Source organism: Myotis nattereri, assembly GCF_964212035.1.
Source record: "Myotis nattereri genome assembly, chromosome: X".
Classification (NCBI taxonomy): Eukaryota; Metazoa; Chordata; class Mammalia; order Chiroptera; family Vespertilionidae; genus Myotis; species Myotis nattereri.
In genome coordinates this window covers 114806342-114819676 of record NC_138078.1, presented here as the reverse complement: position 1 = coordinate 114819676, position 13335 = coordinate 114806342, and the positions used below count along the sequence as shown (strand labels likewise).

General features: G+C 41.1%; 1 protein-coding gene across 1 annotated transcript in view; it reads left to right on the top strand.

Annotated features, from left to right (window-relative positions):
- Nucleotides 1-13335, top strand: part of TENM1 (teneurin transmembrane protein 1) — a 934848-nt gene that overhangs the window by 529752 nt on the left and 391761 nt on the right. Inside the window, exon 7 of the mRNA XM_081115196.1 lies at nucleotides 1126-1366. Within this exon, the coding sequence (XP_080971322.1) occupies nucleotides 1126-1366 (241 nt within the window). The remainder of the gene's footprint in view (nucleotides 1-1125; nucleotides 1367-13335) is intronic.

The following is a 13335-nucleotide window of genomic DNA, read 5'->3' as shown; positions in this document are numbered from 1 at the left end:
GGCCGGTGGGGGGGCAGTTGGGAGTGACCAGGCCAGTGGGGGGGGGAGTTAGGAGCGACCTGGCCAGCAGCAGGGGGCAGTTAGGGGTGACCCGGCTGGCACGCAGGAGGGGCAATCAGGCCGGCAAGGGGGGGGGTCAGTTAGGGGCCACCAGGCAGGCAGGCAGGTGAGTGATTAAGGAGCCAGTGGTCCAGGATTGTGAGATGGATTTCAGACATCCCCCAAGGGATCCTGGATTGAAGAGGGTGCAAGATGGGCTGAGGGGACCCCCCCCAATGCACGAATTTTGTGGACTGGGCCTTTAGTACAAATAGCAACAACAGAAGTCTGAGGACTGCTGTCCCAGGCTGCCTCCTCTGCAAACAGGCAGAAAAACAAAACAAACAAAAAACACCAGTGTACCTGCTGCCTAAGCTGCTGCTAATATGGCATAGTTCTTAGAAAGGTGTGGCAGAAGGGCTCGGGGTGCAGACTGTGCTTTGCGTGACCATGGAAATATATATATAATAACCTGAAAAAACTCCGTTTAACCTATTTTTACAAGTAGCACTCTGACTAGGGGGGCTGGCAGAGAGATTAGTTTCACGTAGTTGAGTTACACACTTGTGAGCTGCTTTTCTGGAGTATGGATTTGCTCCCGTGTAGGCAGGCTAGCATCTTTTTTTTGAGGTGAGCCAGAAGGTGGCCTTATAGTTTTATTGGAAGTGTTGAATGATTTTCCTTGCAATAAATTTGTGCCTTTCGTTGGTATTTTCCGAAGTGCGACTTTTGCAGCTGATGGAAATCGGCTCACTTCTGTTCTGTAACTTCGTGGCTTGTTGATGATTTATTTGTTCAGTAGCAGAAACTATGACAAATTGTGTGAGGCGGCCTCATTTACTTTTTAGCTGCAATAGCCCTGAAGAATTTACATGTAAATGCAACTGTGAATGTTTTACATTTCATGAGCATGTGGGCACTTGTCTTTGAAAGTCAAGTGACATTTTTTCACATAGACTGAACTTAACACTTCCCACACCTCACAGGTTATATTATTCTGAAATGCGAAATCTGACAGGCTGTGTTTTCCTGACTGCCAAGTGGGAGAGTAAGTCTCTATTTTGTGTTTTTCTTCTCTCCTTTTAGACATGCAGAGCAGCCCACACAACCAGTTCACCTTCAGACCCCTCCCGCCGCCGCCGCCACCTCCTCATGCCTGCACCTGTGCAAGGAAGCCGCCCCCTACAGCGGACTCTCTTCAGAGGAGGTCCATGACTACCCGCAGCCAGCCCAGCCCAGCTGCTCCAGCTCCTCCAACCAGTACACAGGATTCGGTTCATCTGCATAACACCTGGGTTTTGAACAGCAACATACCATTGGAGACCAGGTACTTGAACTATTACTGACCCCGCTAAACTTAAGGATTAGCAGACAATGATTCTACTGAGTGCAGAAACCCATCTTACCATAAATATCCGCAAAGACACTCATTGGAAGAGAGATGCAGAGCCCTTCCCAAGCACAAATGCACACATAGGAACACACATCTAGATCCAGGCCCGCCAGCAGACACAGGCCAGAGCAGATACACGTGAAAAGATGAAACCATAGATGCCTAATCATTCCACAGGCAGACACCCATTAAAACATAGGAAACAAAGCCATTACTTAAGGCTATCATTGCTTCCTCAAACTACTTAAAGGCAATCATCCCTCGTTTAAAGAAATGGGAAGATCCAAACACAATTGGAGGAACAGCAATAGTGGGCATTTTATTTATTATAGGATTCTTTGAAATAGTAACTTGCCTTCCAACATTTTAAGAAGAGATTTGCTTCATGAATTGGACGTCCTTGTATAATTTTAAAAACTTGATTCTGCCTTTAGGATGAAGTTTGGTCTTTTGAGCAAAGAAGTTTGCCTCTATTTTTCTGTCACTTCATGTATTTAGGTTTCCAGAGTCACTCCTCAAATCTTTGTCATGTGATTAAAATTCTACTCCTCCACAGCTTTAGGTCCCTTAATCATAATATATTTTTAGCACAAGCTGTGATTAACTGAGAAACTGTTCATCATTTCCAGTCACTATCTTAAATAGAAAATTACAACTTTCTATTAATATGAAAAACATTACCTAATAAAACACAGTATTCTGTTATCTTATAAATTCAAGGACTCCCCCTTGTCTTCTCTATGCCTTATTTAGATCTACCACCAAAAGTTTTTCTAAATACATTTGTATGTAAACAGTTGGTGTAATATATCACTTCATAAGCAATGTTTGGTGTCAATTCTGATCAATTTCTATCCCACTATCTGGTAATAGGAATAGAAATGGGAGGACTAATAAACCCACATTATAAGGCTGGTTATTTTTTCCCTAAGCAGCATATTAAGTTAAATGCCAGGCATGGCATCACAGAATATCTCACCACGAACAAACCAAAAGCACTTTGGCCCAAATCCAGGAAACTCTATATCATCCATCACTTACTAGATTACATAGTTTCATAAAGTGATGTTTCTGCTATCTTCCAAGAGAAAATATAGCAGTCAGCACATATGGTGAAGATAACCCAATTAGAACTGTGCTAGTGATAGGGTTTGTATAGTGTTCTTTTTTATTTTTTAATTGAAGGCAGGGAGGTGAATGAAATGAGCAAAGCAGTGACTAATGTACAGTATATCTTCAAGGAGTTTTCACTAACAGTAGTGATTACTCATTCTTCTTTTAATTCCTTTGCAGGGCTTAGTGACAGAGAGCTAAGGAAACACTGGGGCAATCTGGCTAACTAGCAATCCTGACAAGCAAACACACTCCTTTCCTCCAAGAAGCCAAATAACAGGAAATCTGGAAGGAGTATGGGGAATGGGCTCTGGCAAGTGGAGAGAGAGAACTATTCTTATTTGAAATGTACATCTAGGCATGTTTGTACAAACTACACCCACGGACCTTCTGTATCTATGCAAGGAATGTATTAATTGCTCTCAGTTTCATAAGACACAGAGAAGAACATAAGTTTTCATGTGAGACTGAGCAGAGAGTACCTTTTTAGTATATTTGAAAATATATTCTGTATCACAAAGATGAATTTTTTAAAATCCTAGAAAACCTATCAGTCTGATCAGCTGGGATTTTCCAAATATAGCCTTTAAAATGTTTTCATGTGTATTCAATCAAAGGTAACTGTGGGTGACCTGACACCTACTCGTGAGCTGTGCAACATAGCCTCTCTGAGCCTCAGCTTCCTCATCTGTAAAAACGAATACAAAAAGGCCTGTCGCAACAGGTTGTTAGGAAGATCAAGCTAGTTTTTCAGAAAGTACTTCATACATTGTAAAGCACTATGCAGTTCAAAGGAAATATTGCTACCCGTACTAAGTGGTCACCTGCCTCTCTTTAAATACTATCTTCATAATAGGGTACTGACTTATTCCTAAGGCATTCTGTGTCATCTAAAACAGCTACTGGAAAGTTATTATTGAACCAAAATCTCCCACCTCTTAACTCGGCCCGTTTCTCCCAGATCTGGCTCCAGGGTCTCACAGAATAAATAAAGTCCCTCTCACACCTGAAAGCCCTTCAGTATTCCTGATTCTTCTCTTCTTTGAGCTAAATGTGTCCCCAGTTCCTTCAGCTGTTCCTCAGATTAACTGGTTTCAAATCCTCCATCCTGTTCTCTCTGCATGTCAGTCCCACATTTCAGTTTGTCCAAACTGCTGTTGAAGTGTCATGGCCAAGGCTGAACGTAGGTGTGGGTTCTTAGGAGGCTCTTTGGTTGCAAGGAGCAGAGGTCACTCAGGTTGCCTGGAGTATTTGCAAGCATCTTTTTAAGTACATAGTCAGTTCCTAGGAACCCAGGAAATTTTGGTAAATTCTCACTGCCAGGTAAGCCCTATGGGTCTCTGGCACTAATATGACTCGGCAGTCCTCTAAATATTTGCCCCCTCTCTGTCTCTTTCTTTGTCCAATAGTGTATCATCAGCTCATTGTATTTTTTATCTACCACATAGTTTCTACTTTGTCATAACATTGTCTAGTTTCCACTGCTATCACATGACTCCACTGTACCCACTGGCATCTCTCACTCCATCACTTCAGCTGCATGTCCCATTGCTAACTATCTGATTATCTTGTAGTAAAAGAAAATTATGTTCCTTTTACTATTATAGGTTCTTGGCTGAGCCTACCCTATAATAAAAGCTTACCAGGGCAAAAACAAACAGAAGTTTAATAATATGTGTACCTCCTGTATACACAGGAGACACCCAGAAAAACTGAGTAATCTCCTGAAGTGGCCTAAGCCATCACCTTAAATACAGTCTTATCTAATAAAGAGGGAATATGCTAATTGACCCTCATGCTGTTGCAAAGATGGCAGTGCCCACAGCCAATAAGGAAGGAATATGCTAATTGACTGCCACGCCCTCAAAGATGGCAGCACCCACAGCCACAAGATGGTGGTGCCCAGTCCCCTCAGCCCCGCTGGGGTGGCAGGTGTGCAGCAAAGCAGGGCCCGCCCCCACATGGGCCCAGCCACTCCATACGCCTGCCTCTGGAATCCCCCAGTCCCTTCAGCCCCCCAGTCACTCAGGGCCGGCTTGAGGCACAGGCAATCCTTGGATGGCAGCTGTGCAGCTGCCCAGGGCCGCCCGAGGCTCAGGAAACCAGGGCTGGCCAAGGCTTGCGCTGCTGGCAGTGGCAGCAGCAGAGGTGTGATGGGGCATCACCTTCTCCTGATCACTGGGTCACCTCCCTCCCCTGAGAGCTCCTGGACTGTGAGAGGGGGCAGGCCAGGCTGAGGGACCCCTCCCCCCGGCTCCAGTGCATGAATTTTCATGCACTCTAGTCTTTAGATAATGACAAAAGAAAGATGTTGGGGGTGGGGAGCCAGTTATGGGAGATTATTAGGAAAGGCACAGTGAAAAAGAGTAAAGTTGTTATTCCTTCTCAATTATTAAGAGTCTCCAGAGAGCCCTGGCCACACTGTCTCAGTTGGTTGGAGTGTTGTCCCGTGAACCAGAAGGTGGTGCGCTTGATTCCTAGTCAGGGCACATACCCAGATTGTGTGTTTGATTCCCAGTTGGGGCATATACAAGAGTCAACTGATTGATGTTTCTCTCTCCCACTAATGTTTCTCTCTCCCTCTCTTTCCTCCTCTCTCTCAAAAAATCAGTTTTAAAAAGAGTCTCTAAGGATTGACTCATCTTCTTCCTCCTGGTACAAGGAGGTAGACACCGTTACAAATAGAAATTTCCCATATACATGTAAACAACTCTTACAAAAGTTAATTTTTACTTGGCTTTCAGAGCTTCTCCTGTGTTTGCAGTTAATTAAAAATAATCAGCCCCAAATAAGAAAAATGCCACAGAAAAATAGGGGTGGCAAATTCTGCTCCCCTTCAGTTCAAAAACCTGAGAGAGGGAAATCTATGAGCCCAGTTCACCTCTTTTGTGCTAGGCTGCATTTAAGTTTCTTAGCAAGCCCTGTCAGTTATTCCCTTAGTCAGCTGAGGCTGAGCGGAGACAAAGGTTCTGTGATTAATAAAAGCACCAGCATGGCCATTTTGGCCACCCCTTGAACAAGGGCTGGGAGTAGATCTGAAGTGCCTTAGATGAAACTCTTCCCAGACAATTGCCTTGATTGACTCATTTAGGAATGGCCAGCAATCAGTTGTGTCCCTTCTTCTGTTTCCATTAATGCTGTTCACTTCAGTATCAGCTTTTTCTGATAGCCACATACACTACTGATACACATCAAGAATACTTTTAACTAAACTTTTAAAACTTTTTAACAAGTTTTGAGGCTAAGCCACACTTTATTTAATATATAATTATATAGTTGAAGCTATTTTAAGTTGTGTGTTTGGGATGAGGGAGGAATGCAGGTGGAAATATGTTTAGAGGCTTGATTTTACCTAATTTGATTTCAACTCGTTATCCTGTGAAGATGTAGCTTAATTCTAATTTTGCCATACAAAGTATTTGCATAGCATTGCTATCATAATTGTGCCATCTGTAGGTTTGTTAGGTATGCTTTCTTCATTTTCATGTAGGTCATTAATAAAAATAGTTCATAGGACAAGATCAAGATCAGAGCTCTGTGGCATGCCACTGGAACCTTCCTGCAGGTTGACATTTTTCCATCAGGCAGCATTCTTTTACTAAACATACAACCCACATTTCTCCATCTTGTTCACAGGCATATCATGAGAGACCTTGTCAAAAAGCCTTGCTGATATCCAGATATAGCATACATATGTTTTCATTGATCTGTCAATCCAATAACCATGTAAAAAATATAAATGAAACCAAATTTGTCCTACATGACTTGTTCTTAGAGAATATATGCTGCCTTCTCATGGTAACTATTTTTTTCTAAGTGCTTATAAATCATCCTTTTAAATAACCTATTCTAGAATTTTACACTCATTCAACATAATGTTTCTTGGTCTAGTCCAGTGATGGTGAACCTTTTGAGCTCGGCGCGTCAGCATTTTGAAAAACTCTAACTTAACTCTGGTGCCATGTCACATATAGAAATTTTTTGATATTTGCAACCATAGTAAAACAAAGATTTATATTTTTGATATTTATTTTATATATTTAAATGCCATTTAACAAATAAAAATCAACCAAAAAAATGAGTTTGTGTGTCACCTCTGACACGTGTGTCATAGGTTTGCCATCACTGGTCTAGTCTAAGGAGCCCTTGAGCTTCCTGTCCCTTTAGAAAACCAAAGTCAATATTTGCTGTCTTCTTTCTTCTGACACATTTCACTATACCACAGTCTTGAAACTTTAGCTACTATGAGTAGGTAATCCAAGCAACCAGACCTCTAACCACTCAGATATAATTTTAATTCATTTAGAGCAGTTGAGTGCCTTCTTATGAGCACATTGCCTCTCTTGGGCTTCTATTTACAGTTATTGATCATTATTTTTGCCCTTGTAAGTCAATCATTATTCTTTTTACAAAGAAAATGAGTCATTGAGAAAGCGTCCCTAATCTTGGTCATCCAATAACTTTGCATGAGTTGCACATCTGTCCTAGCCTTGTTCTTCTTGCTCTAAACATCTATCCTATATAATAAAAGGGTAATATGAAAATTGACCCTAACAGCAGAACAATTGGGAAAGACTGGTCACTATGACATACACTGACCACCAGGGGGCAGACGCTCAATGCAGGAGCTGCCTCCTGGTGGTCAGTGCGCTCCCACAGTGGGAGCTCTGCTCAGCCACAAGACAGGCTGATGGTTGCCAGTACAGCGGTGGTGGTGGGAGCCTCTCCCGCCTCAGCAGCGCTAAGGATGTCCAACTGCAGCTTAGGCCTGCTCCCTGCTGGCAAGTGGGGATCCCCCAAGGGCTCCCGGGCTGCCAGAGGGATGTCTGACTGCCAGCTTAGGCCGAATCCCCTGGGGAGCGGGCCTAAGCCAGCAGGTGGTCATCCCCTGAGGGGTCCCAGACTGTGAGAGGGCACAGGCCTGGCTGAAGGAACCCCCTTGAGTGCACAAATTTTTGTGCACTGGGCCTCTAGTATATATATAAAAGGCTAATATGCTAAGTGTCTGACTGTTTGACCATTCAACTGGTAGCTGTGATGCTCACTGACTACCAGTGGGTAGACGCTCAACACACAGGCTTGGACACATGGAACAAACTGATGAATCTCAGAGGGAAGAAGGGTGTGGGGAAGGTGGGAAGAAATTAACCAAAGATCTTATATGCATACTAGAGGTCTGGTGCATGGATTCATGCACCGGTGGGGTCCCTCAGTCTGGCCTGCACCCTCTTGCTATCTGGGACCTCTCAGGGGATGTCGGACTGTCAGTTTCAGCCCAATCCCCAAACCCAAAAACTCTTAAGTCATTTTTAGCAGTTTTTTTTCAAGCTTCAGGCTCATCTAGGGTATGACCCTTCTTGGTGTTATTTTCATCACAGCCTCTTGTATGTATTTATTTTTATAAATCTTTATTATTGAAAGTATTATATATGTCCCTTTTCCCCCCATTGTTCTCTCCTCCCTCCCCTCCCCTTCCTTCATCACCCACTGTCTATGTCTATGGGTTATGAATATACGCATATGAGTTCATTAGTTGATATCCTTGATTTTCATCCCTTTATTTTGGTACATGTTCTGTTTTTAAATTTTATTTTCAATTATAGTTTACATCCAATATTATTTTGTATTAATTTCAGGTGAACAGCATAGTGGTTAGATAATCATATACTTTACAAAGTGTTTTCCCAATATTTCCAGTATCTGCTTGGCACCATACATAGTTATTACAATATTATTGACTATATTTCTATGCTGCACTTTATATTCCCATGACTATTTTGTAGCTACCAATCTGTACTTCTCAATCCCTTCACCTTTTTCACCCAACCCCCTCCCTTCAGGCAACCATCAGTCTGTTCTCTGTATCTATGAGTGTGTTTCTATTTTGTTAGTTCATTATATTATTCTTTAGTTTCCACATGTAAGTGAAATCATATGCTATTTGTCTTTCTATGACTGACTTATTTCACTTAATATAATACTCTCTAGGTCAGCCGTGGGCAAACTACAGCCCGCGGGCCGGATCCGGCCCGTTTGAAATGAATAAAACTAAAAAAAAGACCGTACCCTTTTATGTAATGATGTTTACTTTGAATTTATATTAGTTCATACAAACACTCCATCCATGCTTTAGTTCCGGCCCTCCAGTCCAGTTTAAGAACCCATTGTGGCCCTCGAGTCAAAAAGTTTGCCCACCCCTGCTAGGTCCATCCATGCTGTCAAAAATTGTAAGGTTTCATTTTTATGGCCAAGTAATATTCCATAGTGTACATGTTTATACATGTTCTTTAGAAACCTAAACTGAATGGTAAGCTCCCAGTACAGGCACACAGGTCTATAGGCAAAAACCTTACCAACTTTAAATTCATCTCTTTTTTAGAGTGTCTCAGGACATGGAATTATACCTTTTAGCGAATTACTTTCCTAAAGTCTAAGATTTTTGCTTTATAATACACTTAGGGACTCTAAGCTAAAATGGTTGTTTTATCTAAAGATTTCTATCACCTTCAACTCACCAGTTTCTCTTTTTTGAGTCAGTGAGAGAAATATGTCTCTTTATCATTTTCTCTACCTTCTAGGAGATAGAGTCATCAACAGGGGAAGTTTGAGACTTATCCTATATTTGCCTTTGGTTAAATGATATATCTAGTAGATATCTTTGGAATTGAAATCACTCATGTTTACTACACTATTCTTAGGACACTTTGGTGATCAGTATTAGAAATGAGCATCCATTTCCCCATCTTGCCAAAAAGCTTATTGTAGATTTCCTGATCCACCATCTATTAGCTATTTGACTTTTGTCATATTACTTCACTATGCCTCATTTTTCTCATCTTTAATGTAAGGTTGCTAGTAGCACCTACCTATGAGGCTGTTAAGAGTAAATGAGTTAATGGTTGCAGTATACTTAGATTAGCAGGCACATAGTAAGCACTTGATAGATGCTAGAACAATAATAGCAAAAATAATACACAAGAAACTACTCCACTTTTTGTCCCTTTCTATTTCTATCATCATCTAATTAAAGATGTTTTTACCCTTATCTTCATGATTTCCCCCAAGTAAAAACATACAGCATCATTTTACTTCCTCTCTTAATGTTCTTTTAAATGGAATATACTCTTTCACCAATATAGTAGTCTATTTCAGCTGTTATAACCAAAGTCCCCTTCACTGGGTGGTTTAAACAGGAACACTTACTTCTTACAGTTCTGGATGCTAAGAAGTCCAAAATCAAGGCACTGGCATATTCAGTGTCTGATGAGAACCCGCTTCCTAATTCATAGACTGCTATCTTCCCAGTGTCCTCATATGGCTGAATGGATGGATTCTCCTTTTAAGGGCACTAATCCCAATAATGAAGGCTCCACCTTCATGACCTAATCACCTCCAAAAGCTCCACTCCAAATACTATCACACCGGGGTGGTTTAGTTTTCAACATATGAATGGGGTAGGTACAAATATTCAATTCATAACAACCAGCAAATTCCAATTATGAGAACCATTTCCTTTCCTAAGTTTTGATGGCACATATCTGTGAGGCTTTGTAAGATTGCTCTGTGATAAATCTCCAGAACAGCTTTTGGATTGTTACCTGTCTTCTGTCATTCATAGAAACAGTGCAATGACTACCTAGTACATTCAAGGCTATGCCTGCCCTGGACCCTTCCTTACTCAGAATCAGACTTTCTGGCTCCTCCTCTAAGACTTCTCTCAGCATTCCTAATGTCTGGATTATCTGTTTTATGGTTGGGTGAGGGGAATGTCTTTCACAACCTGGAAAGAAGGGAACATTGCCAGAGATGAAATGGAGAACCTGGATGATATATTAAGCATATATGCTTAAAGAGCCTTGGACTAAGCTACTTATATGGTTGTAAATTTGGACACATTATTTAACTTCCATGGTCTTTGTTTCTCCATCTGTTGTAAAGAAAATTACAGACCCTACCTTGTGGGGTTGTTTTGAGAACTGAATAAGATAATGGATATAAACTGTCGGCTCCAAGCTGGGCACATAGAAAATGTGCAATAAATATTTTTATTTTCAATATAAGAACCTAGAATTGCCCCACTGTCAAGGATAGAAATGTAGTCTTTAGAATTCAGAGAGTGCATTAGCTTTAATCTGCCCTAATAGTATCCAATATTCACATAGACCTCCCAGTCTGTGGATTGTTGAGCATGCCCTGCACAGGGAGGCATTCAGTGAGCAGTTACTGATTATTCATCATGTACTGTTGTTACTCTGAGGAATGAGTCCTTGTACTCAGGAAACTTGGGGTCTAGTACTAGTAATAATGATAGCTAAATATATAGCATCATACCAAACACTGTTCTAAGTATTTATTTTTATTTATTTTTAATCTTTATTGTTGAGAGTATTACAAATATCCCCCTATTTTCCCCACTGCCCCCAACCCGGTTCCCACCCCACCCAGCCCTTCACCACCCTACTGTCCGTGCCCATAGATAATGTCTTTGATTAATCTCTTCTGAGTATTTATTAATCAACTGCTTTAATCCTTACAATAACTCCATGTAGTAGGTACTGTTGGTGTTACCATCTTCATTGACAGATGAGGAAACTGAGGTCCAGAAGGGTTAAAGAACTTTGAAAAATCCTACAAGTATGACGTAGCAGATCCTTACCAAGGGACCCATCTTTGCATATACTAAAGTTCATAAGTCTTCTTCTGTGATTTTTCTCCAGAAAATTTCTTCCTTCCTGTGTAATAAGCCTTGATACCTGAGTTATTTTGTTTGTGCCTTCTTCATAAAAGTTTTTAAGAGTGGCTAAATATTTGGATTGTAGAAACCAGTAGATGCGGGTTTGAGGTTCAGTTCGGCTCTTTACTAATTTTATGTGCCTGGGCAAATTATTGAAAGTTTCTGAACCTCAGTTTTCTGATCTTAAAAATGGGTTAATAGCCCTGGCCATTGTGGTTCTGTTGGTTGAATATTGTCCTGTATACCAAAAGGTTTGATTCTCAGTAGGGCACGTATCCAGGTTACAGGTTCCATCCCTGGTTGGGGTGCATGCAGGAGGCAACCACTCGATGTTTCTCTCTTCAAATACTAACCCATAAAACTAATTGCCCCAATGGTGGTTATATTTCTTTATTATATAGTACTACTAAAATCTAACATTTATAAGTAGTCCCCACACTCAGGATATTTGCATTGTAAAAATAGATTTAGAGACATAATGTTTTCCTTTAATAATGACTAGAGACAAAAAAGTTCAGAATATACATATTCAGTGCTTAGATTCAACAATATCTCATGCTTTAATCCTTTAATAGCACTGGGGTTAGCAAAATCTATCTTTAGCCATAGATTTAAAGATTCTTTTTAAGACAGGAAAAGACTTTGTAGAACTAATCTATGACCTATAAATCCTGTTTACTCCAGATGAACAGGAATCAACCAAGCTTTTCAGCCTACACCCAATGATGGATGTGGTATATGTTAAATTTACATAAAGGAGAGTTCTGTAGTCTTAAAAATATATTTTACATATTGAGAGTAAAAATCTATAATAATAAAAGCAAAATATGCTAATTAGACCAGACGTCCTTCTGGACGACCTTCCAGACAAACTTCTGGACAAAGCCTGGCCTGCCTGGGTCCTAGGTGCCTGCTGGCGACCGGAGGGAAGCCCGGGTCCTGGGTACCAGAGGGAAGCCAGTGCCAACAGCCAGGGGAAGGAAGACCTACTCTTGCATGAATTTCACACATTGGGCCTCTAGTATATCTATAATAGTCTATTGTGCTTAGGCCATGAAGGATAGTATTTTGGAGATTATTATGATAGAGTCCCTAGTCACTTTGGTTGTGCTAAGATTTTAAAAAATGCTTTTGAATTGACTATTCTCAGTTTCATCCTATTTAATAAGAGGGAATATACTAATTGACCCTCATGTCATCACAAAGATGGCGGTGCCCACAGCCAATAAGGAGGGAATATGCTAACTGACTGCCCTGACCTCAAATATGGCAGCACCCACAGCCAATAAGGAGATAATATGCTAATTGAATGCCCTGCCCTCAAAGATGGCAGCGCCCACAGCCACAAGATAGTGGTGCCTGCCTCTGGAGTCCCCCAGTCCTCTCAGCCCCCCAGCCACCCAGGGCCAGCCCAAGGCACAGGCAAGCCTCAGATGGCGGCTGCCCAGGGTTGCCCGAGGCTCAGGTAACCAGGGCTGGCCAAGGCTTGCACTGCTGGCAGTGGCAACAGCAGAGGTGTGATGGGACATTGTCTTCCCCTGATCACCTGGTCGCTCCACCCTTGAGGGCTCCTGGACTATGAGAGGGTGCAGGCCGGGCTGAGGGGCCCCCTCTTACAGTGTATGAATTTTCATGCACCAGGCCTCTAGTTTCAAAATAAAAACCATAGGCAAACATAATGTGTTTCATTTTATAAGAATAGGAAATTTCACCATAAGTAAGATAAATTCTGGTTTTAATCTGGAGAACATTTATTTAGCAATCCAAATGTAAATCTAGACAGATGTTTCACAGAATTTTTGAAAATGAGATGATTGATAAAATGAGAATAGCAAACAAAAATTAAATTTTAGGGGAATCTCTATAGCAACCTTTTTGCCCTTCCTCATCATATATTCTTCCCTCTCCTAGGTTGAATATTTATAACCAGAAATATGTGGTTTTGATCAAGAGAGAAACTAATTCTTAACAACTTAATTGAATACAAAGTTACTTATCTAGTTACTCATAATAAATATTTTCATTGCCATGTCATATTAATTAATAGACATGTATC